This window comes from Ornithorhynchus anatinus, chromosome 7 (genome assembly GCF_004115215.2).
Source record: "Ornithorhynchus anatinus isolate Pmale09 chromosome 7, mOrnAna1.pri.v4, whole genome shotgun sequence".
NCBI lineage: Eukaryota > Metazoa > Chordata > Mammalia > Monotremata > Ornithorhynchidae > Ornithorhynchus > Ornithorhynchus anatinus.
Window position 1 is genome coordinate 49,483,958 of NC_041734.1, and position 27,191 is coordinate 49,511,148.

General features: G+C 48.1%; 1 protein-coding gene across 2 annotated transcripts; it reads right to left on the reverse strand.

The window, feature by feature from the left end:
* Nucleotides 1–310: 310 nt before the first annotated feature.
* On the reverse strand, nt 311–25,928 carry LSG1 (large 60S subunit nuclear export GTPase 1). 2 transcript variants are annotated; one of them, XM_029069644.1, is made up of 14 exons: nt 25,821–25,928; nt 22,647–22,773; nt 21,186–21,306; nt 20,867–20,953; nt 18,574–18,660; nt 14,206–14,266; nt 12,244–12,420; nt 10,720–11,094; nt 10,136–10,237; nt 9,769–9,912; nt 7,638–7,761; nt 4,818–4,897; nt 2,436–2,615; nt 311–826 (listed from the first exon to the last, which is right to left on the reverse strand). In XM_029069644.1, exons 1-14 carry the CDS (start codon nt 25,911–25,913, stop codon nt 647–649), a joined length of 1,938 nt encoding a protein of 645 aa, XP_028925477.1. In that variant the 5' UTR covers nt 25,914–25,928; the 3' UTR covers nt 311–646. The 2 variants fall into 2 exon arrangements, with proteins under 2 accessions (XP_028925477.1, XP_028925476.1); XM_029069643.2 differs by lacking the exon at nt 25,821–25,928 and adding an exon at nt 25,625–25,745.
* Between the last annotated feature and the right edge of the window lie 1,263 nt (nt 25,929–27,191).

The window sequence follows — 27,191 nt, forward strand, 5'->3', positions numbered from 1 at the left end:
AACAGACTCCCTACTTCAATTTTACGTGAATTGAGGCATCTCTATTAAATGCTCATCTCTCCTTTCTTTCAAATACAGATTAGGTATCTCGGTATAACTAATCAAGCCTTTGCTACTCAACTTGTATGCATCTGTAATAATGAAATAATCTTCCTATTCTCCCAGGAAACACAAAAGGTCAAAAATGAATGAATTTTAAATTAATATGTCACATTTTGGGAGAATACAGAGCCACTAAAATGTCTGCATTTTACTACGCAATGCACGAAAACTGAGTTTTGATTCACTTGGGATCAATGAGACATTCAACTATGGTAGTGAAGTCAATTTTAATATTTCTTTTCAAAAATAGGATCTGACCTACAAATCTGCTATATATACTAGCATTCCAAACAGTTTTTTTTTTCCCAAAGTTGAGGTCAAGAAGACTTAAATGTTCTTTTTTCCATGCCTCTGATGATATGAAATATCCCGGTGCCTCAGATTTGACTCTTCCCATGGAACTCGGTTTCACATTCTCTCAAAGGGAAGGCCACTCGCATGTGTCTGTCTGTCCAGTGTGCGGTTTCGGGTCTGATGCCCTCCAAATACCTTGGCCTTAAGGGACAATGTGGGCACAGAGGACAGCAGAAGTAGTTAGAGCAGTTTAAGCATCCAAGTGCTTGTTGATTCTGCGGATCTTCTCCTTTTTATTTCGGTTTCCGTGCTTCTTCCAGGGCTTCCCCCCTCCTCTGTCAGCGTCCACGGTGGCGGCTGGCACCATGCCGCTGCCGGGTCTGTACCCCATCACGTTCCGCACTCCTTTCATCAGAGCTTGCACGTTCTCCTAGGGAGGGAGAAATGGTCACTGTGACATGCTGGGGGGGGGGGGGGGGCAGTTTTCAGAGATTCTTTCAAGGGAGACACCCTGAGTTGTGAAAATGGATTAAGTCACACCTAAAATCATGAGGGACTCTTTCCGTGAGGCCACGCTGCCTTTTTTTTTCCCTTAGGAAATCTCTGAAGACTTTAAAGGCAATTCTTTTAAGTGCAAATGACGGTTAGACCTTTTTGGCCCTCCACCGCCGATGAACAGTCTCTCTGCTTCTCATTCCACCTCTTTCCGTTTTATGTTCCGGTGCTCTTCATCTGTTACTCCCTAGCTCAGACTTTTCACTCCACCCACGCTAACCTCTTAACAGTTCAGCGTTTTGGCCTCATTCGCCACCCCGCCCCCATACTCAGGCTGCCATCCAGCCTGAAACAATTCCTCCCCTCACCCCCAAATCTGCCGGACTCCAGCCCTCCCCATCTTAAACCCTTCTAAGATCCCACAACCTCCAACCCTGTGACCTAGTTTTCTCACGTCTAAAAGGAGAAATCAATGAAGCCTAGCAAAATACTCATTGCACATTACATCACAGAAATCAATAAGTTGGGAAGAAGCACTTTTAAAAGACGGAAGAAATCACGACCAATTCAATACTAATAAAATGGAGCTCTTCCTCCACGGCAGTTTACTTAAATGGGCAGAACGTGGGTATGGTTCACAAAGGTCTCCCTTCACAGTTTGGCCATTTCCTCTAGTTTTGGAACTGCCCTGGACTAAAACGGAAACAACCGAACCAACCGGGCAGTGAACTGTGATGTGCGAGTGTTGACAAGTGAGCAGTGAAAAGAGAATTAAGCAGTGTGGCCGATTACTGCGGCCGTTTCCCCTCCTTTCCTCATCTGCTTTATATTTTCTCCCATCGAGCATTCTTACCCAGTCATCTTCCCATTTTGCCATACTTGTGTCAAAAAATAAATAAAAGCCTGGATTAAGCACTTCATCTTTGCCCTTCAACAGAACGCTCTGGACGCATTGCAGAAGAGCAGTTACTATTAATATTACTTTCTACCTCCGGACGGAACCCAAGGTCTGGAGAGAGAGGCTGATCAATTCGTTATGGGAACGACCCCTTCCATTGCTCAAAGCGGGCAACGCTGTCCAACTCACACAGTGTGCGTGGGCGCGACCCCCTGGCCTCAACAGGTCGCCCCATCCGCCGCCTCACGGTGCAAAGCTGTGAATGGGGCACGGAACTGAGGTTCCTGAAAATCAGAGCAATGCCAATCATCATGACGGTATTTGTTTAAGTGCTAAGTGCTGAGGTGTACACTCCAAGCGCTTAGTACAGTGCTCTGCACATAGTAAGTGATCAATAAATACTACTGAGTGAATGAATATGAAATCATCGTCCCCAACAAGGCTCTAGAAGGTTCATTCGGCAAACACTTGGGCGCTTGAACACTGCAGAATATGCCTTTGGAACTCTCTTCTTCCTTATTTTGGAGAATGAGAATATTCCCTCCTAGAAAAACTCAAGTCCAAGGTACACTTCCCCAGCTTGCCCCCCACTTCCGACAGTTTGGTTAACAGCGGACTAAAGTTCAAGGGCATTCTCAAATCTTACCTGATGGAAAAAGGTTCTGTCGACTACATTTTCAATTTGCTTGGCTTTTTGATTCCTTTCTGGCTGCATTTCCACCTGGCCCTGCCTACTTCTGTTCTTCGCGAGTCTGATGTGCTGATGCTGGGGCTGGAAATCCACTGGGTCAATACCAGGAGGAGGGTGACAATACAACAGCTTACCCTACAACAACAAGAACATTAATGACAGCAGCTCTGACCTGCGGTAGCCTGCGTATAATCAATTCAAAGTAAAAAACGGATATACAAAATCTAGAATGGGGCCATGAAACTGCAATAGTACATCTTCCCACAAGTTATTTTTGCCCCACTGAACAAGGAACTCCTTCCACATGAAGGTTCCTTTGCTTTGATTTCATACTATACAACCCTCCTGTGTCTTACATTCATTCATTCATTCAGCTGTATTTCTTGAGCGCCTACTGCGGGCAAAGCACTGGGCTAAGCCCTTGGGAGAGTACCCTATAAGAATAAACAGACACATTCCCTGCCTACATCTAGCTTACAGTCTAGAGGGGGAGACAGGTATCAATATAAATAAAGAAATTGCAGATATGTACATAAAGTGCTGTGGGACCGGGAGGAGGGATGAATTAAGGGAGTACGTTGCTTCCTACCATCCAGATGGGCAGTGCGGGAAGATGATCTTTCAAAAGCATCTCTTTTTCTGTAACCCCCACCTCTTTTTTTTTTAATGAATGATGCTTTGCATTTGTACAGCCCTCATGTACATCAATCAATCCCATTTTTTAAGCGCTTACCGTGTGCGGAGCACTGTACTAAGAGCTTGGGAAAGAATAATTGAAAAGAGTTGGCAGACAAGTTCTCCGCCCAAACAGACCTCACAGTCTAGAGGGGGAAACAGACGTAAATGTAAATAAATACATTCCAGATATGTGCATAAGTGCTGTGGGGCTGAAGTTGGGTGGGGGGAATAAAGGGGGCAAATCTAAATGCAAGAGTAACACAGGAGGGAGAGGGAGAAGAGGAAATGAGGGCTCAGTCGGGGATGGCCTCTTGGAGATGTGCGTTTAATAAGGTTTTAAAGGGGTGTGGTGCGTGACCGTCTACAGGATATGAAGAGGGACGGCTTTCCAGGCCAGAGGCAGGATATGGGCAAGAGGTCGGCGGCAAGATCGAGGTACAGAGTAGGCTGGCGTTGGAGGAGTGAAGTGTGCGGGCTGGGGTGTAGCAGGAGAGCAGTGAGGGAAGGTAGGAGGTGACAAAGGTGACTGAACGCTTTAAAGCCGACGGCAAGGAGTTTCTGTCTCAGGTGGATGGGCAACCACCGGAGGTTCTTAAGGAGTGGGGAAATACGGAATGAACCGTTCTGTAGAAAAATGATGAGGGCAGCAGAGTGAAGTATGGATTGGAGTGGGGAGAAACGGGAGGCAGAGAGGTCAGCAAGGAGGCTGATATACTAATCTAGGCAGGGCAAGAGAAGTGCTTGGATTAACGTGGTAGCTATTTGGATGGAGAGGAAAGGGTGGATGTTAGTGACGTTGTGACGGTTGAACCGACAGGATTTGGTGCCGGACAGAATAGGTGGGTTGACTGAGAAAGATGAGTCGAGGATAACGTCAAGCTGGAGGACGGTGGTGCTGTCTACGGTGATGGGGAGAGTCAGGGGGAAGACAAGGTTTAGGTGGGACGATAAGGAGTTCTGTTTGGGGCATGTTAAATTTGAGACTACTTATTTTTTATTTATGTCTGTCTCCCCCTCCGGAGTGTAATCTTTTGGGCAGGGAACGGGTCTGCCAACTCTGTTGTACTGCACTCCCCCAAGCACTCAGTACAGTGTTCTGCACATAGTAAGCGCTCGATACCTAACATTGATGATGATACGTAATGATGATGATGGTATTTGTTAAGCGCTTACTATGTGCCAAACACTGTAATGCAGCACCACATTACCAGTTTGAATACACCACCATTCGATCTCCTAATCAGTAGGATTTCCATCACCACCTTCAAGCAGTTACTCTACTAAGCTCTTTAAGGAAAAGGATGGTTTCTTTGAGTTTTTTGTATCTAGCTCGATTCTCTGCACATAGTGAGCGCTCAAATACTGTTGAGACCGATACATCTCTAGAGCCAGAGAGAAGAAGCTTTTGTCATCCTCCTAGTCAATAAATATTGGGTGGAAGGAGGGAGACGAAAAGCGATCGGAGGAAAGAAGAAAAATGACGCACCCTTTCAAATAGTACTGGGACACCACAAATCAGTCAGCTTCTTTAAATAAAATCTAATAAAGGGCTGAAACGCTTCGGAAAGCAGAAATATCCACGGGGAACATCGACGAGACTTCACCCCGGGCTGAAATGCTTCCTTTGGGGATGTAGAATGAGTGGAAGGCCAAACTTACACTGACATAATCCTTCAGAAGATAACGAGCAGATCGAGGCTGGTCTGGCTGTCCATGAGAGGTCATGAATCCTCTCATATCTGTGGGGAAAAAGCCATATTGGTCGGTGGGTGCTCTGGAAAAAAAAATAATCGACGGTTCTCTACGTACGATACTCATCTCAGGGAAACCACAAATTTGGGATACGCCCTGAAATATCTTAAGTATTTTTCCGTCTTTTGAATGTGGGCTTGGGGGAGGAGAGGCACGCCCCGAGGTTTGCTTTAAGGCCTTCCCAGGGTCAGAAATAGGATCGGTCATTCTCTCGCTCCTCCTTTAACGTCTTGGTTAGAGTGGGGAAGGGGAGGGAGGAGAGGACTTTGTAATCTACACCCACCACAGAATAGCAGGAGCATGCTGTGTAGGCAGCACATCTGGTCAAGACTTTAAGGATATTAGTCCTTTTTTCCTCTCTAGTCATTTAAATGCTGCAAACCGCCACCCCCCCCCCCCCACTTCCATATTGTTATCCTGAATTCCCAGATACTACTTTTTTTCCCCTCAAATGGTATTTGTCAAGCACTGTTCTAAGCACTGGGGCAGATACAAGTTCATCAGATGGGTCACATAGTCCCCGTCTCACAAGGGGCGCAGAGTCAGGGGTGAGGGAAAACAAGGACTGAGTTCCAATTTTACAGATGAGGAAACCGAGGCCCAGAGAACTGACTCGCCCAGAGTCACACAGCAGCCAAGTGGCACAGCTGGGATTAGAACCCATATTATCTGCTTTCCTTGTGTTTTTACCCTCTAGCCCATGCTGCTTTCCTCTTCTTAACAAAGTCTGCTCCGGTATCTTAGACAGGAGCATCAAGCTGATTACGAATGCCAGAACGGCTCAACTTCTCCATCACTTAGGCCACTATGTCTCCTTGCTGACCTCAAGTACACACGAAAAACCAATCATAGCAGGTGAGTGACAATCCTACCAATCAATCAACAACATGTACTGGGCACTTATTCTGTGCAGATCTCTATACTAAGCGCCTGGGAGAGTACAATCCTAGCAAGAAAGGACTGAGGTAGCTCGATCACCACCACAACAAAAAACAACAAAATCAATCTTCTTACCTAAATTACGCCAACCGATTCGATCAGTTACTCAACTAATTGTTTATAATTTGAAAACTTTAGAGTCCCCTCCCCACGGCCTCTAGCTGAGCCCCAGTAGGACTGTAAAGGGGACACACATTTGCTGCCAAGTCAGAGCCACCATACCAGACTTCTCCTTCCTGTTTTCTGGCCCAGTTGAACCCGACTCCCCAAATGCTAAATAAATCACCTTTCACCTCGTGGGGCAGCAGGGGAAGCCAGTTTCAGACTGGAATTCATAATCTGCTCTCGAGGGGTATTTCCACAAGTTTTATTTACATTAACGTCTGTCTCCCCCTCCGGCCTGGAAGCTCTCTATGGGCAGGGAATATGCCTGTTTATTGTTCTATTGTACTCTCCCAAGCGCTTAGTACAGAGCGCTGCACGCAGTAAGCGCTCATTAAATGATTGAATGAATGAAAGGCGAATGACCCCACCTGACTTATAACGCCAAAGATGATAATAATTATGATACTCGTTAAGCGCTTACTATGTGCCAAGCACTGTGCTAAGTGCTGGGGTAGATACAGGGTAATCAGGTTGGACACAGTCCCCGTCCCACATAGGGCTCACACTCTTAATCTCCATTTTATAGATGAGGTAACTGAGGCCCAGAAGTGAAGGGACTTGCCCAAGGTCATAAAGCAGACACGTGGCAGAGACAGGATTCGAACCCATGACCTTTGGACTCCCAGGCCCGTGCTCTATCCCGTTAGCCAGGCTGCTTCCAGTTCAAAGATGACAAGTTACCCTACTAGATCTCGTCCCCTGTTATGTAATCACGCTTTCTGAACGACCAAATCAGAAGGACACTGGAGATACAATTTTCAATCCCCACCACTTAATACATATGACCCCGTTTCCCCATGCCTCAGTGATTCGAGAGAACAGTTCCATAAAGTCATAGTGCTTTCCAAGAACACAAGCTAGCGTGATACACGAGGTTTTACTATTTACATAAAAGGGGGCTTTAATTGGTCATTCAACTTAATTCTTTCTGGGAAGCCAAATTAGAGTCCTAAAAAGTTTTACTTAAAATAAAACCCACTTCACCAGCAAGGATTGGAAAAAACAGCTTTCACCAATTCAAATCTGGCTTTCATCTGAAGACCAGAAATAGCCGCTCTTCAGCCTCTATTCAGGGTCTCTTCTGAAATTAACAGGCCACGGATGGCTGACATCCCTGACACTTCATAATTTGGAAAAACCTCTTTGAAGCCTGAATCAAGCCATCTCAGGAGTAGTCCCTTCAAAATGGAGTTTGGGAGCACTCCGGCGGGGGGAATGGCATGACTATTCTCCAGGCTCTGGCCTAATTTTAACAATCTGATTTCAATTTAATTTAACCATCTGAATCAGTTGGAGGGCAATACAAAAAGCTAGGCACTGTCAGTGTAAAATGACATTCAGATGATTTCAAAATCAACATTTCAAACCCAGTTAAATGATTATATTTTTACGCTAATACCTTGATGAGGACCACTATAGGAAAAGGCCATCAGTGACTAAATGATCGTTTAAAAAAATGGGGTTTGTTAACCAAGTCCCATTACTAGGTGCCAGAACTCCATGGCACATAAGCACAAGGAAAAAAAAGAAGCTACATGGAACAACATTTAACTTTACAGAGTCAAGGTGATATTAGTTACTGTTCCTTAACAGATTTATTCTATTTTTTTTTAATATACTCACAACCATAAGCCGTTAATAACTCTTCCGATGTTGGTTTTCGGTCTGGATCTTCATCTTCTCCGGGTCTTATGATGTTTATTCCATATGTTGCTTCCAAAACCTGTCTGGGAATATTCTGGCAAATGTAAATTGGTAAAGGAATCTAAATCTTTGACTTCCTTCGAACCGAGCGATGAAAATGGATCCTCCCAGCTACTCAGGTGAAATCCACCTAAAACAATACTTTGCTTGCAGTACCCGTATCACATGTAAATACTGCAATCCCTCCTCTCTGAGGTCATGTGGACAATTAAACCCATATAATGAATTTTAGGTTATATATAAGGAAGCATAAATAGTTCTCCTCACAATGCCCTCCACCCAACTATTTGGTAAAGTGTAATAAGAACTCTTCCAGTTACGCCAAGAATAAATTCTTAAGTTAAGAATTGTTGGTTGGTTGGTTCTAATATCGGGATTTTCCCCGGAAGCAAGATGGGCAAGATACTGGCCGGGTCTATATCTGGCTCACCACCCTACCTACCACTGCATCTAGCAAAAGTAAAAAATTTGTTTTTTCCTGATAAAAACCAAAGCCACCAGGTTGCCAAGTGAAGCGATGTGGCCTAGCGGAAAGACCACAGGAGTCAGAAGGATCTGGGTTCTAGCCCGGCTCCACCACCTGTCTGCTGTGTGACCTCGGGTAAGTCGTTTCGCTTCTCTGGGTCTGAGTTATCTGTAAAATGGGGACTTAGGCTGTTAAACCCCATGTGGGACACACACTGTGTCCAACCTGATCAGCTTGTACCTACCTTGTAGCACAGCCCCGCTGTCTGCTCCCTCAAAGATGTACTCACCTCTTCCCAACCTACTCTTTCCGGTCACTTTGTCCTCTCCTTCCTGTCACCCCTTCCCTCCTTCTCTCATATCCTCCTGCCCAAGGACGTGGTGAGACTGCTCCTCTTGAAAACGGGGGCCGCAATGCCAGAAGCAGCAACTCACCCAGCTGCCAAACATCTCAAACCTAACATGACTGAAACAGAACTCAGTTTCCCCACCCAAACTCTTCCCCCTCACTTTCTCAGTCAATGACACTATACCCACCCAGTCCAAAGCGCAGGACTCGAGCAGCATCCTTGACTCTTTGCTATCGTTCAGTGATAAAATTCAGTCGACTGCCACATAATAATAATAACGATGGCATTTGTTAAGCGCTTACTATGTGCCAAGCACCGTTCTAAGCGCTGGAGCACTGTTTCAAGAGCTGCAGCTCCTCCCAGTTCTTCCTCCACAACATCCCCTGACTCTGCCTCGCCACCTAAGCCGTGAGCCCCATGTGGGACATGGACTGTGTCCAACCTGATCAGCTGGTACCTACCCCAATGCTCAGTTTGGTGCCTGGCACAGAGTAAGCCCTTAACCAACACCATAAAAAACCCAAAAAGGGCCCAGGGCAGTCGCCTCATTTCTCTACCACTCCACCGCTGAAGAGGTTGGGTTCCTTTGGATGGCAGACGTTCGTCACCTTCCAGGGAGAGTTCAGCTCACACCCCAGGCTTTCTGTCCAGGCAGGGCTCCATCACACAAGAGATTCTATTTCTCCTCTCGACTGTAAGCTCGTAGTGGGCAGGGAAGGCGTCTGCTACACTGTGCTGCTGTATCCTCCCAAGCGCTTAGTACAGCGCCCTGCACACGATTGACTGACTGAAGCATTTGAATAAAACAGTCCTCACCCCAACTCTTCCCTGTTCCACACCTACTTATGTGGTACAGTAACTGTTCACCGGGTTAACACCCGCTATTTTGGAGGCAGCTGAAGTTGAGCAGCAAAGCACATATCAAAACACCGGAAGCACTCATAGATGAGCAACTCAGAGAAGCGGCACGGAGTAGTGGATAGAGCACGGGCCCGGGAGTCAGGAGGTCATGGGTTCTAATCCCTGCTCCGCTGCCTGTCTGTGTGACTTTGGGCGAGTTACTTCACTTCTCTGTGCCTCAGTTGGCTCATCTATAAAATGGGGATCGAGACTGTAAGCCCTGTGTAGGAGAGAGACTCTGTCCAACCCGATATACTTGTCTCCACCCCAGTGCTTAGCATATAATAAGCACTTAACAAATTCCATCTAATAGCCACAAGCCTCCAAAAGGATATTAGTGATATAGACGGGACATGGTCTCTCAATTGGTCGATGGGTAGGATGCCGCAGCAGATCATTTCTGCTTTAGTGGAGACAAAGGAGGGCATCACCAAGCCGGGGCAGTCGCATAAGCAGAGGCCAGGTTCCACGTAGAGAGTCTGGAAAAGAGAGACAGAGAGACACACACACAAACACACAGATAAAAAACAAGAGAACTGATGAACTTCCAAAAGCTGCAACCTCTTAACTTTAATGGACTGTGCCAAATGAGGAGAGGGGAGGTGGGGGTTCGCAAGAAACTAGGGCGGGAGAAGTAAGAGGCAATTAACAGGAGACAGACCGAAGAGGAAGGTGAGAGAGGTCCAGAAACCTCTGGCTTACCTGAAAATGTTTCGTGTGACCCGGAGTGGCTGACACCGAAACTTTCTTGTTCCCGATGATTGTGTTGATTGTTGAGCTTTTCCCAACGTTAGGATAGCCCACCTAGGAGGAAGATTCATAAGAGTGTCCCATCGGTGGCTTCAGGATTACAATTATTTTCGCAGGCTTCTGCTTGGCTTCCTCAAAAGTAAATGAATGTTTTGCAACGGAGAGACGAGCCGACTCTATGACCTGACCCGTTTTCTAATGTCCCCCCAAGTTCAAACGCCAGCGACAATAAACTAGACCTTGAGTCCCGAGGGGGTTCCTGGCAACCTCCTATTTCAAAACGTGGCAATAGGTGGTGGAGTCAGACCTGAGAGAACCAACGAGTCCCTTTTTTATCAATGCTACGTACGGGAAGGTGAAGATTTTAACCCATTTGCAGCCTCCTATTGTTTCGGGTATAATACCTAATCTCCCTCCAACAACACGCGCTGAAATTCAGCCGGAAGTGTAGCCGCATTCCTCAAAAGAGTGCTCCTTTAAAATCTGCCGCGAACTACAGACCTACAGGTTTCCCGGCACCTCAAATTCCAACTTACCAGTCCTACTGTCAGTTCTCCTTCTTTAAACTTCTTCCCAGTGTGCAGCGTTTTAAAAATCTCCAGCAACTCATGCTTCTGGACTAGACGGCTGAAATTCTGGACTGGATGATTCTGCAGGGCTTTGGGGCTCTGATCTCCAGCACTGTCAGTCCCGCCTGTTTCCTGCTTCTGGCCAAAGGACTTCTCTTCATGGCCACTGTCATCTTCAGAACAGGTCTGCCAATCGTCATTGCTCTCTTCACAATCCTCATACTCACTGGCCTCTTCCTCACTGTTTGCGGTGCTTTCAACCCCAGGCTGAAAATCCTCTTCCTGACTGCAATTTCCATCTCCTAATTCATCCAACTCCTCCGCAGCTCCAAGGCCTTGTCCCTGATGAGAGGATTAAACCACAAAATGTTCCCAAAGGCACTGAAGAAAGTTACTGCAATTGACACTGTACCGTATCATAATACCTGATCCTACTGCAGGGTAAAATCTAAGCTAGGCAAAAGTCAGGGAAAGCAGTGAGGAGAGGGAAGAAAAAGATTTATTCAAACATTTTTATAAAAAGGCAAATGGATGGGTGGAGCTTTCTTATTTTGAGATTGAGTCTCCAGAACGAAACTAAAGACTGCTTAATCGTCATTTACAGTCTCTGGATGGCATTATCATAGTTTTAGGTTACGGAAATAATAATAATAATGGCATTTGTTAAGCACTTACTATGTGCCAGGGATTCTTCTAAGCTCTGAGGTGGATGCAAGCATATCGGGTTGGACACCGTCCCTGTCCCACGTAGGGCTCACAGTCTTAATCTCTATTTTACAGATGAGGGAACTGAGGCACAGAGAAGTGAAGTGACTTGCCCAAGGTCACACAGCAGACTAGTGGCGTAGCCGGGATGAGATCCTGTGCCCTTCTGATTTCCAGGCCCATGCTCTCTCCACTAAGCCATGCTGATAGTTACAACACGTTTCCACATTTAATTAATTCTTTCCCTCGGTGGCAAAAGTTTGGTCTTTATATCTTTAGTTCCCTCCATCTTCCTTGGGACATACATAAGCTTTATATATTAAGCTTTAAGCTCAGTTATTCTTACAGAAGCTCAAAATAAAACCACATCTTCAAGATCCCAACAACGCAAGCCAACGATTTCTTTAAAGCTTTAAGAGTTTCAGAGACTTTTAAGAAGGTCCAGCCGTGACTGGAACGCTCTACTTAAATGGTTACTGTGTCTCTAATTTAAAAACAGGAGTCACCCAACTCTGGCCTAAATACGGTGAGGTTATTGTATTTACAATAGCCTTTCGCTAACTTCTGTTAACGGTCAATGCAAGGTCATTTTACAACTTCCTATGCCCCTTCCTCCCTGCCTCAGAGAACAACTAACATCTATCAGAGTTTCTACCAGAAGGTCATCCGTTCTCTATTTATACTTGAATAATTCTGCAGCGATTGGTTAAGCAAGAAAATTAAAATGCACTTGTGTTATTTGCACTTGTCTTTACCGACGGAGTACGAAACAGTAACGCGGGATACCTTAGCCTCGGCATTCAGTCGCAGGCTTTCGGCCAAAGCCGACCAGAAAACAATCTTCACGCCTTCTTGTTCGAAGAATCTGGCCCAAGCACTCCGCTGCCCTTCAGTCAGCAGGTCTGCCTTGTTTATCAAGATAACATTCTCTTTATCTTCGTCTATTTCTTTTACGTAGCGTTCCTAAGCAAGACAGAGCTATTTAGAGAGGCTTTCAGGGAAAGGAAAGGGAAACGTTTCTCCAAAAGAAGAATAGTGATTTGGGTATTTACGTGGTGAAAAAAACACTTGCCTCATTTTAAACCAAACGTGTGAATTCTAGTCAAGAACTAGATACAGTCTTAAAAAAATATATTGCCCTGGAGTATCAAATTTTCTGAATTGTAAAAGGAATCATCCTCTTTGCTTAATTTCTAACAGAAAGCTGGGAGTTTCCCTCATATAAAGTAACTACTTGAAAGTATGACCCAAGGAATGATCTGAGGTTTTAAAACATCATTTTGAAACATATTTGAGATATTCTGTGCCTTTTTTTAAAAAAAAAACCATGAGTTTTCACTCACAGTCCAGCTTTTGAAAGTAAACAGAACGGAAGAGCAATAATAGAAAGTTTGGCATATTAGTGCTCAGCATAATTTTGGAGGCAAACGATTTTTACATCACTGGTATCATTTTTTCCATCTTGATATAAAATCCACCAAATTAGTCATAAAATATGTACAATCAGTACCTAGAAAGATGAAATTCAGTTACTGGCATGCTTAGTCGCTGATTATACCTTAGGACGGTAGTATGTATCTTAAACTACTCTTTCAGGATTTCTGGCTTTGAAGCACTACCCGAGATGGGGGGAGTTTTGTGGGGAGTTGCCGCAAACTTCAACTTTTGCCACGAGCCTTCCCGAGGTAGCAAAACTTTGTTCTCTTGAGGAACAAACTGCACTCGCTGCTTTGAGCCAAAGACGCATATGAGCAAACAGCTGTGCAGAGTCTGGAGTTTCCCCACGCGAGCAATTACTGGAATGGAACAACGAGGAGGAGAGGCAGGTGACGCCTCTGCGTAACTAAATCCTGTTTCTAGGCCGGTGACTGAAAGAAGGGGGGAAAACCCAAGAAGATGCTCAATGGCAGAGCTGCCTCCAAACTGGAAGCGTTTCCTTAAGTGTAAACAATGAAATAAAAACCCGTGCTTCAGAAGGAAAACACCTCCCTAAATACTGGCTTCGATTCTGCACTCGCAGATGAAGCAATTTACTTTTCAACAAGTAAATTTCAAATGTAGATTCACCTTTACGACAAATAAAAGCTCTTTGCCTTGAGAGCAGAGTCTACTAGAGTGGATTTGAAAAAGATCTTGGGAATGCTTTATAGGATGAAAATGACTACATGAAGCCAAAGAGAGAGGATTTTTTTTTTCTTTCTGAGAATGTTGTTTCCGCCACATTTCTGCTCAGGGCAAACCTAACACAAATTTCCAAAATCAAGTAGTCCAAAAAAAAAAAAAATCAACCTCAGGGAGGCAAACACCACTAGTTCTTATCCTAGTGCCTATTTCAGGAGGTAAGGTATCAATTGGGTCATCAGTCTGATTGATGTAGACATTTCCGGATGGCCTCGAGGGCCCGGGCTGGCTGACAGTACACGAAAGGAGAGAGAGGGAAGTCTCTACCAGCGGCAGTCGATTGTGTAAACTCTCAGGCCTAACATTTTTCATCTCTCTCAGTCTTGAAAGTAATAAAAAGTCCTCCGTTAATTACCAAGCTTCCTCTGTTTGGTTAAAAATAAAGTGCTAAAGAAATAAGCAAGATGTGTTCGCTTCCCCCCACACCCTTCAAACCGCCTGAATTCTTCCTCAAATGGTAGGTTTGGTATCGAGGGAAGGGCGTTAGCGGGATAACTCCACGCTGCTGAAAATCAAAGGTTCGGGGGATGTTGTTCTAGGGCAGTTTTCTTCTCCAAAATTACTTACCAAATCCTCACATCTAAACAGGAGGGGATTTCGAGCGTCTACTATCTGAACCACGACATCGCTGCAAAATAAATGGGAGATCGGTAAGCCCCTTGAGCCAGATCAAGGTTTTCCGAAAAGACAACAGTGAAATTGCGTATAATTTGCTTTAAAGACTTATCGCAGCATAAGTGAACTTCTGGAACCTCAGTGCTTTAACTCAGCACTGCTAGTGAGAGGACTGAACATGCCAGTCTCCAGGAGACAGCCGTGGGCTTTTGTTAGACGCTCTTAACTGTAGCCCGCTGCTACTGGACAGGACTGCCATTTATCGAGTCACCTCCCTCCTACGGAAATGAACGGCTGGGTGTAAACTCCTAAAGGGAAAGGACTGCGTTTTCGAATTTCACTATCTTCATCATGAACGGTAGTTACCGAGCACTTACTGTGTGCAGAGCACTGTATGAAGTGCTTGGGAGAGTACTTATTACGGTGGTATTTGTAAAGCGCTTACGATGTGCCAAGCCCCGTTCTAAACGCTGGGAGGGATACAAGGTGACCAGGTTGTCCCACGTGGGGCTCACAGTTTTAATCCCCATTTTACAGATGAGGGAACTGAGGCACAGAGAAGAAAAAAATTCAGGCCAGTTTCCACTGATATCTTTCTATTGATTTTCTTTGGGATCTATCTGTGCAAACAGTATGTCCCAATGGAAAGAGCACGGGCCCGCAAGTCAGAAGATCTGGGTTCTAATCCCAGCTCCGCCACTTGTCGGCTACGTGACCTTGGGCAAAGCGGTTAGGTTCTCTGTGCTTCAGTCACCCCATCTGTAAAATTCATTCATTCATTCAATAGTATTTATTGAGCGCTTACTATGTGCAGAGCACTGTACTAAGGGCTTGGAATGAACAAGTCGGCAACAGATAGAGACAGTCCCTGTCGTTTGACGCGCTTACAGTCTAATCGGGGGAGACAGGCAGACGAGAACAATGGAAATAAATAGAGTCAAGGGGAAGAACATCTCATAAAAACAATGGCAAGTAAATAGAATCAGGGTGATGTACATCTCATTAAACAAAATAAACAAAATAAAAAGGGTGGTAAAGATATATACAGTCGAGCGGCCGAGTACAGCGCCGAGGGGGTGGGATGGGAGAGGGGGAGGAGGAGAGGGAAAGGGGGAGAAGAGGGTTTAGCTGCGGAGAGGTGAAGGGGGGGGGGGGAGAGGGAGCAGAGGGAAGCTATGAGTCCCATGTGGGACATGGACTGTGTCCGACCTAATTAGCATGAATCTGCCCCAGCTCTTAGTAGAGTGCCCGGCACATAGGAAGCGACAAACGAATCCAACAAATAAGCCGTATATCTCCTTGATTCTATTTATCTCGATGATGCGGTCTTGTTTTTGTTTTGTTCTGTTTCGCTCTGCCGTCCGTCTCCCCCGTTTAGACTGAGAGCCCCCGGGGATGGTCTCGATCTGTTGCCGAATTGGACATATCAGGAAGTACAACTGCTGCGTTTTAGTCACCCCAGTAGAGTAGTTGAGAGTAAACAGGTCTTTGAAAAGACAAGCCACGACCCGGTGACCTTCGGCGGAAGGGTCATTCAGCATGATGGGGGCGAAATGGTCTGGTCTAAGCACTTCTCGCTTCTTTCTGTGGCAAAGGCTAGAAGAGCTAATCTTTCAAAGCTCTGGCACTAATCCGGTTCCTCGATCCATCATGGATGATACGGTACGTAGCGTGTTCTGGCCGTGTGCAGAATACTCTACTTGGCGCATAGGAGGGGACGGTACAATAGAGTCGGAAAGGACGATCCCTGCCCTCAAGGAGCTTACGCAGTCTGGTGGATTTCTTCCTTTGAAAAGACATACTAGATTCAGTAAGTCCATTTCTAAAAGCTTTACACGGGACGTCGTTCAACGGACACCTGTATCATTTCACTTCGCACATTCGGTCTGTCTCTAATTCCTGCCGGTATTTCCTCCACGGTATTTTCTGTATCCATCCCTTTCTCTCCATCCTTATGGTCACCAACCTGATCCAAGCTTTCATGACCTCCCAGCGGGCCTACAACAAACTTTTTTTTTTATGGTATCTGTCGAGCGCTGAGTATGTGCTAGGCACTGAATTAAACGCTACGGTAGATACAAGCTCCCTCTCAGGGTTGCATCTGGAGAGTTTCCAGGCCTCTACCAGTCTTTGCTAGGGAGGGAGAGTCTAGCAGAGGCCTGTCCATTCCATTCCATTCCTAGCTCGGGCAGTGAGTGAGTGGAAGGCAACCTGCTCCAAGTCAAAACTCACCCGTGAGCATGTGAAAGGCACATGATCTGGGCGTGGTACACATGTGCATGCCACGTGATCTGGGTGTGGTGAGCACGTGCATGGCACGAGGTCTGGGCGTGGTGAGCGCGTGAACGGCACGTGATCGGGGCGTGGTGAGCGCGTGAACGGCACGTGATCGGGGCGTGGTGAGACCTGATCCCATGCTCCCCATGCCCTGATAATGAGAATAATAATAAGAATAAGAATAGAGCATTTCCATTAAGATGATGTCTTAAGGAAGCTTTAAAAGTTCCATTACAGTTCCTCTGCAATTTGTGTTGCAATTTATTCAATTTTTAAAAGATCTTTTTTTTTTTTTTTTTAAGAGGCACTTTTTAAAACCATTCTCCCTGGGGTCAAGATTTCTCAAATACAACACCACTAAAATTTTTAAATAGGTAGAAAATTTGATCAGTTCAAATGAAACAGAAGACCCCGGTCACATCCTCCCCCTGGCCTGGAGCTCCCTCCTCCTCCACATCTGACAGACCATCACTCTACCCGTCTCAAAGCCCTCCCGAAAATCACACCTCCTCCAAGACGGCTTCGTCGATTAACCTCTCATTTCCCCCACCTCATTTGCCCTCCCTTCTTCATCACATATCAACTTGGGTCCCTACCTCTTAAGCACCGGGATATTTACCCCACCCCCAGAGCACTTTATGGCCACACCCTTAAATTCCACCACTTAGCTGTAATTTATTTTAGCGTCAGCCTCCCCGATTAGACTTGAAAGCCCAGTACAGTCTCCGCCCACAATACGCGCTCGATAAATGCCACCGGCTGATGGACTTAAAGTGAAAACCCCCACCCAGAACCTAACCGACCCATCTGCCGAAAAATCATCACTTTAGGAAGTAGGCTTCCGATAACATGAAAAGGTAGTGTTTTTAAAGGGCTCTACAACAGTTCTCATCTGCACCTAGAAAGGACGCGTGGAACACAATAGAGGCACCGTGATTTAACAGAGTGGTTTCCTGACCTTGCTGGATTTTTTCAAAGACAACATTATCTTTTTTTCGATAATTGCTAACGAAATTAAAGGACCAGATGGCTTGGGTAGTCTGTTGCTGAATATGAGCCATCCGTTACAGAGGAGACGTCGATAAATACTTCCTGTTAAAACAGGTAACGAGAACATTTCATCGGTAATACTTCTGGACCACAGCAGGCAGCCCACGTTCGAGGGAACAGCTTCCATTCCTCGATTTTCACGAAGAAAAATGGCCAGAAAGTCAAAAACGCTCTAAGTCCACTTAGCTTAAAGAATGCTCCAAGCACAACTGGGTTTTTTGAACAACTGTTTCGTTGGTTAATAGGGACGGGCACTCCTGTTCCGACCGAGGGCACTTAAAAACAGATCCAGGTGGTCGGACTGGTATCGGATGAGTCGACGGAGTCGGGGTGGCTAGTTCTGACCTCAGGAAGAGAATCTGGAGCCGGACCTGCAGCTCGGCAGCCCGGGAAGCAGATAAACCAGAACCCTCCGGCTGCCCCCCGGCCCCTCGGCTGAAGTCTCCGTCAGGTCCACGACGGCCTAACGGCCCTCCTGCTCCAGACCCGCTGGACCCAAGCCGAGCTCCTGCCGGACCCTGGCAGGGGCCGGCTGATTCTCCCCCCGGTCCGTCCACCCCCCCAAAATTAAGGCTACAGGACCTACCGTCAACAGGAAGGGCTGCTTTCCTATTTACGGAAGTACAAAAAATGACAGATTTTGGCTGACACAAGTAACTGGAGGAAGCAGGGGGATGTTTTCATTAACCTGACGTGGCTTAAATGCCTAACACCCACCTTGGGCCCAAGTTGAAGGGCACGGTTTAAAGCTTTTAAAAGGCACGTTCTGAAACACGCTCATTGGATCGACAGCGAGGATATGAACATTCATTCAACTATAAATCCTTGGCTTTGAGGCCCAGTCTAATTTTTCCCCGGCACCTGGATTACTAGCCTCACGTGAAATGAGCTCGTCTTGGTCCCTAATGTTTAGCAATGATAAAGAGAGAAAATTTCGTGCAGTATCTGGGAGAGATGGAGTCTATATACAACACTTTAGAAGAAATGACTTACCTTCTCTCAATGACTCTCCAGAGCTGGCGCCAGAAGTCCAAATTTCGTTCGAATGGAGTTAAGATCAGCTTCTGTTCCTCTTCCAGCCTAGCTTTAGAATGAGATGGTTAGAGAACTGCCTGACGGGGATTAGAGGCAGGTGTCACTTAACCTAACCTTTATGGATTTAAATCGAATGCGGTGAATTTGAAGTCAAATTGTTATTAGGCCTTCCTGCTGAATTTTCACAGATCTTAGCTTCTGCACAGAATTCCTATGGAATTATTTAGGCCAAATGCAAAAAAAAGATTCCTGGGTTAACAACAACAGGGGCCACGACAATACTAGTATTTGTTAAGCGTTTACTGTGTGTCGAGCAATGTTCTAAGCGCCGGGGTAGGTAAAAGTTAACCAGGTCAGACATAGTCCCTGCCCCACAGGGGGCTCACAGTCTACAAAGGAGGGCCAACAGGCGATGAATCCCCATTTTAGAGTTGGGGAAACTGAGGCACAGAGAAGTTAAGTGACTGGCCCAGGGTTACCCACCAGGCAAGTGGCGGGGCTGGGATCGGAACCCAAGCCTTCTGACCCCCCAGGTCCATGCTCTTTTCACCAGGCAAGAGCCTGGCAGGGGGAGAAAGCCTACCTCTCCTAAACCTCTCTGAAAAAATTATTGGATGATATGAAAATTACCTTGAGATTGACTACCTCAATCCCTTAAGAACTCTGTCCCGAGGGCTCCGGAAGACAAAAGTTTTCGGGTCCAGAAAACAAAATACGCTCAAGACTCCGCCCAACTGAAGTCGTGGAGTGATGTTCATCTTCCTTAGTTGGCAGAGGGGAGAAGGTAATCAACCACTCTTTGACAGTATTTATGTATTCTGTAATCCTCTAGTCCCTAAATTCCTCGTAGGCAGGGAAGTCTCTATCTAGTCCAGGGAAGTCTCCCAGGTGCTTAATATTGTGCTCTGCACAGAGTGAAGCACTCGACAAATACCGCCGGTGGACTGTACTATGCTGGCCAGAGGTGCACAAGAATTCAGAAAAAACCCAAAGAGCCGACTTCAGGGATTTGGGGTAGAGAAAGGGGAAGAAAAGCAAGGACGGAACTGAGAAAGTTAAGCCGTAACCTTCACGGCAAATATCCCGTGGTTAAATATACAAGGAAAACCAAGAATTCCTAACCACGACATAGATGAAAATGTCCCCGCCAAGCTTCAAGAATAAAACACTCCTGGCATACCAAAGCAACAGGCAGTGTTGCGTGGTGGAAAGAGCCCTGAGGTGAGACGGAGGGGACCTAGGATCTAACCCTGGTTCTGACACTGACTTGCTGGGTAACTCTGAGTAAGTCACTCAACCTCTCTGCATCGCCATTTCCTCATCTGAAAAATGGAGACGACGTTCTCCCGCCCTCTTTTGGCTGTAAACCCCGTGTGGCACAGGGACTGCGTCCAATATGACCGTCTTGCATCTGCCCCAGCATTTAGCCCATTTACCGCCTAACCAATCCAAGGATTAACACATTAATAATAATGATAATGTTGGTAATTGTTAAGCGCTTACTATGTGCAGAGCACTGTTCTAAGCCCTGGGGGAGATACAGGGTCATCGGGGTGTCCCACATGGGGCTCACATTGCTCATCCCCATTTTACAGATGAGGTCACTGAGGCACAGAGAAGTGAAGCGACTTGCCCGCAGTCACATAGCTGACGAGTGGCAGAGCTGGGATTCGAACCCACAACCTCTGAGTCCCAAGCTCGGGCTCTTTCCACTGAGCCACGCTGCTTCACTATTACAAACGAACGGAACAAACGCTTTGAATCTGGTGACGATTTAATATTAGTGACAGCACGTTAAAGGCGAGTCTCTAGCGCTTAACAAATACCATTAAACCACCTCGACGATGCAAGTAGGACGCTCCCAACTGCTCGGTATAGCACTCTGCGCGTATTAAGTGCTCAGAAAATATGGTAAATTGATCCACTGAAGAGATTCCACCGTCTTTCGAGCAGTGTGGCTTGGCGGAAAGAGTGACACCTGCCTGCTGTGTGACCTGGGGAAGGTCGCAACCTCTCTGGGCCTCGGTTTCCTCACGTGTAAAATGAGGATTCAATGCCTGTTCTCCTTCCTTCTTAGACGGTGATTCCCCATTTAGGACAGGAACTGTGCCTGACCTGGTGAACTTGTATCTACCCGAGCACTTAAAACAGCGGTTGATATACACTAAGCACTTAACATAACACCATAATAGTAATATAGCAATAAAGTCGCCCCCCACCCACCCCTCCAGCCACAGACACAGAAACTCACCGCACAAGCTGACGTCTCCATGCTAGAAAGTTTTCTCTTTCCGCTTGCTGGAGTTTTTCCGCACTAGTTCTTTTGTCCCAGTATGGCCTGGAGCAAATCAAAGACAAGGGATACAAAACACACGCAATTTAGAGAAAGAGATTCAGGGAGGGTTTTCAAATCTTTTTACTATAAAGTCAGGCAAATGAAGCGGAGGTTTTTTTAAAAATAGGATCACACATAGCAAGGGTCAGCTCATAGCTCGAGAAAATTAATTTAACTAGAAAAATCCAAAAATTAAGCATTAGAGACTTTAAAATACTCTCATCTTGCAACTCACCTTCTTGGAATACACAAGAACTGTTTATTTTCTTCATGAAGTTTTTTGATTTTGAGGCTCTCCTCAGAGGACAAAAGTCCAGTCCTAGCCTCAGCGGGAACAAATTTTATATTGAGTTTCTCTGTTTATGGAAAAAGTAATAATATTTCGTGAAAACAAGTCTTAGTAATAACAACTGTGTTTTTTGTTAAGCGTTTATTATATGCCCAACACTACTAAACACTGCGGTATAAACACGGTAATCGGATCAAACACCGTCCCTGTCCCACATGGGGCTCCCAGTCAAAGGAGAGAGAACAGGTATTGACTTAGTGACTTGTCCCGGATTTCATTCACTCAGTAGTATTTATTGAGCACTTACTGTGTGCAGAGCACCGCACTAAGCGCCTGGAAAGTACAATTCAGCAATAAAGAGAGACGATCCCTGCTCACACCAGGCTTACAATCTAGAGTGGGGGGAAGACAGACATCAAAGCAAGTAAACAGGCATCAATATAAATAGAATTATAGATATATACGTATATTCATAAGTGCTGTGGGGCGGGGAGGGGGGAAAGAGCAAAGGGAGCGAGTCGAGGTGACTCGATAGGGAGGGGGAGCTGAGGAAAAGGAGGGCTTAGTCTGGGAAGGCCTCTTGGAGGAGGTGCACTTTTAGTAGGGCTTTGAAGGGGGGGGGGAAGAGTGATCGTTTAGTGGATTTGAAGAGGGAGGGCGTTCCCGGCCAGAGGCAGGACGTGGGCCGGGGGTCGACGGCGGGACAGGCGAGAACGAGGCCCAGTGAGAAGGTGAGCGGCACCCGAGGAGAAGAGTGTGCGCGCTGGGCCGGAGGAGGAGAGAAGGGAGGTGAGGTGATGGAGAGCTTTGAAGCCAACAGCGAGTTTTTCTTTGATCCGGAGGTTGACAGGCAACCACTGAAGATTTCTGAGGAGGGGGCGGTGACAGACTGATCGAATCAGGTTTTGAAATTAGTCCGGCGAAAGACAAAGTGTTGAAAGGCAAAAAGAAGAGTTTAAATGCACTTATTTCAACACAAGGATGGAACACATTTGATCAGTTTCCTACTGATTCAGTTTCACTAGGCTGAAAGCTACTAAGGGAAGGGATGGAGCGGAAGCGTGGCTCAGTGGGAAGAACACGGGCCTGAGAGTCAGAGGCCCTGGGTTCTAATCCCTGCTCTTCCACTTGTCTGTGGGGCCTTGGGCGAGTTACTTCACTTTTCTGGGCCTCATCTGCAAAAGGGGGATTCAATACCTGTTCTCCCTCCTAAGGAGACCGCGAGCCCCACGTGAGACCTGATTATCTTCTATCTACCCCAGTACCTAGTACAGTGCCCGACACATTGCATACACTTAAATACCACAACTATGAAGCACTCTCCCAAGCGATGAGTAGAGTGCTCTGCACATAGTAAGCGCCCGATAAAGACCACCGACCCACTGACTCGGCAGAAAAGCCACGTACCGGCCACAAACTCGGTTCTGGCGAGTTCCGCAGTGGCCAGGAATTCGTCGAGTGCAGTCTGTTCTGTCACGGACTGAAGGTTCAGGCGACCCCAGTCGTAGCCATCATTTAGTTCGCTTGTATGCAGCTGTCGGGTAAGCACACGCACGACAACGGAATGACATGCAACAGGGGTTTGACCAACAGACCGAAAACCGACTTCATCTTACACACCAACGATAGCATTCGGGGCACCGCACCGGCTAACGAAGATGAACGGATTCAGACGTGACGGTCCCACAAATTCCTAAGTCGACAGCAATCTAAGTCTTACAGTTTTGCTAAAGAAAAATACACAGACACCTAGTTCAGTGAGCAACTGGCTCTGAAGACAGTATAACGGACTACGTTCTGTTCGGCCACCTCAGATCGTGAACTCTGCGTGGGACGGGCAAAAACCGGAACGAAAACGTTCGGGGACCAACTGGTAATGCAAAGCCTGCTTGGGCTAAAAAGGAATGAGAAGGGTTTGGGGCCAAACCTGAAAGGCAAAGGCTGCCTGGCCCAAACTGGAACGAGACGGCTTAGGGCCAACCCTGCAAGGAACGGGGACAGCGTCTGATCTGTTTCTACCGTATCTCGCGCAGCAGTTGCCACATTGTTAGCATGTAACAATAACTGATTACCCCCGACATCCTTATTAAAAGCACATCTTCTCCAAGAGGCCTTCCCCGACGAAGCCCTCATTTCTTCTTTCACTCCTTTCTCCCCCCCCTTCCTCAACCCCACGGCCACATCCGTAATTTACTTATATTAATGTCTGTCTCCCTCTCTGGACTGTAATCTCTTGGTGGGCAGGGAAGGTGTTCTACCAACTGTTATATCGGACTCTCCCAAGTGCTCAGTAAATATGACTGATAGTACCTCCACAGTTCTTCTTGTTGTTGAGATGGTTGTATTCCCTGCCCCAAAGAGACCATAATGGACCAACTTTCCGGCCTCCAGACCAACTGTGAGGGTTCAGGAACCTTGGACTTCTAGACTGTAACTAAGCTTGCGGTGGGCAGGGAATGTGTCTGTTGTAGTGTTACACTATACTCTCCTAAGTGCTTAGTACAGTGCTCTGCACACAGGAAGCGTTCAATAAATATGAATGTCTGACTGAGTTGATCGGTAAAGGGTAGTGGAAAGAGCAAGGGTCTGGGAGTCGGAAGGTCACGGGTTCTAACCCCGGCTCCGCCACTAATCCGCTGCGTGACCTTGGGCGAGTCGCTTTAATTCTCTACATCTCCGTGACCTCATCTATAAAATGGGGGATGAGACCGTGAGCCCCATGTGAGACAGGGATCGCATCAAACCCGATCTGCTTGCATCCACCCCTGAGTTTAGTACAGTGCCTGGAACACAGCAAGCGCTCAAATACCACTATCATCATCATCATTATGGCAGGTGGAAGGGGCTGAGGCTGCTCCGTCTGGACCCCGTGGCGCTGGCTGAGGCTGTTGGTGGGCAGGAACAGGGGATGGGCAGGGACAGGGGAGCTCACGATCTGAGGTGGCAGAACAGAATGTATTTCGTTATACAATCTTCAGAGCCAACTGCTCACTGAACTAGGTACGGGGGCGAGCAGGCAGGGGCAAAGGGTGAGCAGGGGCTGGGGGTGGACAGTGCAGGGGCAAGGGGGGGACAGGGGATGGGCAAGGGGTGAGCAGGGCTAGGGGGTGGGCAAGGGGTGGGCAGGGGGTAAGCAAGGCCGGGAGGCAGATAAGGGGTGGGCAGAGGCAGGTTTGGGGGGAGCAGGAGGTGAGCAGGACTGGGGGACAGGCAAGGGGTGGAAAGGGGGTGAGCAGGGCCGGGGGCAGAAAGGAGTGGGCAGAGGTAGGCGGGGGGGGGGGGGGGAGCAAGAGGTGAGTGGGGCTTGGAGGCTGGCAGGGGGTGAGCAGGGCCAGGAGGCAGAAAGGGGTGGGCAGAGGCAGGCAGGGGGTGAGCAGGAGGTGAGCAGGGCTGGGGACAGACAAGGGGCGGGCAGGGGCAGGCAAGGGATGAGCAGGGGCAGGGGGCAGGAAGGGGTGGGCAGAGGTAGGTAAGGGGTGAGCAGGAGGAGAGCAGGGGATGGGTAAGAGGTGTGCAGGGGGTGGGCAAAAGGTGGGCACGGGGTGGGCAAAGTGGGCACGGGGTGAGCAGGGCCAGGGGACAAAGTGTGTGCAGGAGGGCTTTGGAGTCAGGGCTCATGAGTTCGAATCCCAGCTCTGCCACTTGTCGGCTGTGTGACTGTGGGCAAGTCACTTCACTTCTCTGGGCCTCAGTGACCTCATCTGGAAAATGGGGATGAAGACCGTGAGCCCCACGGGGGACAACCTGATTCCCCTATGTCTTCCCCAGCGCTTAGAACAGTGCTCGGCATATAGTAAGCGCTTAACAAATACCAACATTATTATTATTATTATTATTAAAAGGCGCGCAGGGAGTGGGCAAGTGGTGGGCAGGGGGTGAGCAGGGCCAGGGGACAAAGAGTGTGCAAGAGGTGTGCAGGGGGTGGGCAAAAGTGTGCAGGGAGTGGGCAAGAGGTGGGCAGGGTCAGGGGACAGAGTGTGCAAAAGGTGTGCAGGGGGTGGGCAAGTGGTGGGCAGGGCCAGGGGACCAAGAGTGTGCAAGAGGTGTGCAGGGGGTGGGCAAAAGTGTGCAGGGAGTGGGCAAGAGGTGAGCAGGGTCAGGGGACAAAGAGTGTGCAAAAGGTGTGCAGGGGGTGGGCAAGTGGTGGGCAGGGGGTGAGCAGGGCCAGGGGACCAAGAGTGTGCAAGAGGTGTGCAGGGGGTGGGCAAAAGTGTGCAGGGAGTGGGCAAGAGGTGGGCAGGGTCAGGGGACAAAGAGTGTGCAGGGGGTGAGCAGCAGGGGCAGGGGACAAGGACTGTGCAAGGCCCCATGGGGCGAGCAGGAGCAGCAGGAGGAGGAGCTGTGGGTGGCGGTGGCGGCAGCGAGGGCCCCCCCGGCCCCGTTACCCAGGATTGCGTGTGTGCTCGGTCCCGCCGCCGCAGGCCCCGCTCCTTCAGGAGGGAGCGGCCCAGCCCGGACCCGCCGCCCTTCTTCTTGCCCATGTGGGCCTGGCAGCGGGCCTGGCAGTCGGGCGGGCCGCCGGCTTCGGCCGCTCTCCCCTTTCACCCGGAAGTTAAAAGTCCCGGCGGCGCCGGCGCCTACCAAAGCCGGGGGAGGGGGGGGGCCCGCGGCGGGGCAGAGCAGCCCGCGGCCCAGACCGGCCCCCCGGCCAGCCGTCCTCCGCAAACCCCACATTCTCTTCTTTCCGTTGACACTTCGGCGGCCATCGGCCTCCGGCTCGGCAGGCGGCCGAGGCGGCGGACGCGGTGGGAATGGGACAGTCCGGGCGGTGCGCCGAGCGCGGGGGTCCGGACGGAAACACGGCGCCGGAAACGAAGGGCCCGGGGAACCCCCGGCGCTATGACGTCCCCCCCTCCCTCCCTCTGGGCATTCATTCATTCATTCATTCATTCATTCATTCATTCATTCATTCATTCATTCATTCATTCATTCAGCCCTACTGATGGAGCGCTCACTAGGTGCAGAGCACTGCTCTAAGCGCTTGGAAAGGACAATTGGGCAATAGTCAGAGCCCATCCCTGCCCCACCACGGGCTCCCAATCTAGAAGGGGGGAAGACAGGCACCCAAACCAGGCATCAATATAAATAAATAGAATTATAGATATATGGACATCATTAATTGAATAGACCATAAAAATGTAATAATAATAATAGTAATGTTGGTGTTTATTCAGCGCTGACTATGTGCCGAGCACCGTTCTAAGCGCTGGGGTAGACACAAGGGAATCAGGTGGCCCCACGTGGGGCTCACAGTTTTAATCCCCATTTTACAGAGGGGGTAACTGAGGCACCGAGAAGTTAAGTGACTTGCCCAAAGTCACACAGCTGACAAGTGGCCAAGCCGGGATTTGAACCCATGACCTCTGACTCCAAAGCCCCGTGCTCTTTCCACTGAGCCACGCTGCTTCTACATCTAAACCCCGCTGCTGTGGGGAGGGGGGAGATGGGAAGGGAAAGAGGAGCAGAGGGAAAGGGAGGGCTCAGTCTAGGAAGGCCTCCTGGAGGAGGTGAGCTCTCAGTAATAATGTTGGTATTTGTTAAGCGCTTACTACGTGCAGAGCCCTGTTCTAAGCGCTGGGGTCCCACGTGAGGCTCCCAGTTAATCCCCATTTTACAGATGAGGTCACTGAGGCCCAGAGAAGTGAAGTGACTTGCCCACGGTCACACAGCTGACAAGGGGCAGAGCTGGGATTAGAACCCATGAGCTCTGGCTCCCAAGCCCGGGCTCTTTCCACTGAGCCACGCTGCTTCTCTAGCATCGGTATAAATAAATAGAATTATAGATATATACACATCATTAAATAGACAATAAATATGTACATCTATGCGCCACTGCCGTGGGGAGGGGAAGGGGATGGGGCAGATGGGGAGGGGAGGAGGAGCAGAGGGAAAGGGAGGGCTCAGTCTGGGAAGGCCTCCTGGAGGAGGCGAGCTCTCAGTAGGGCTTTGAAA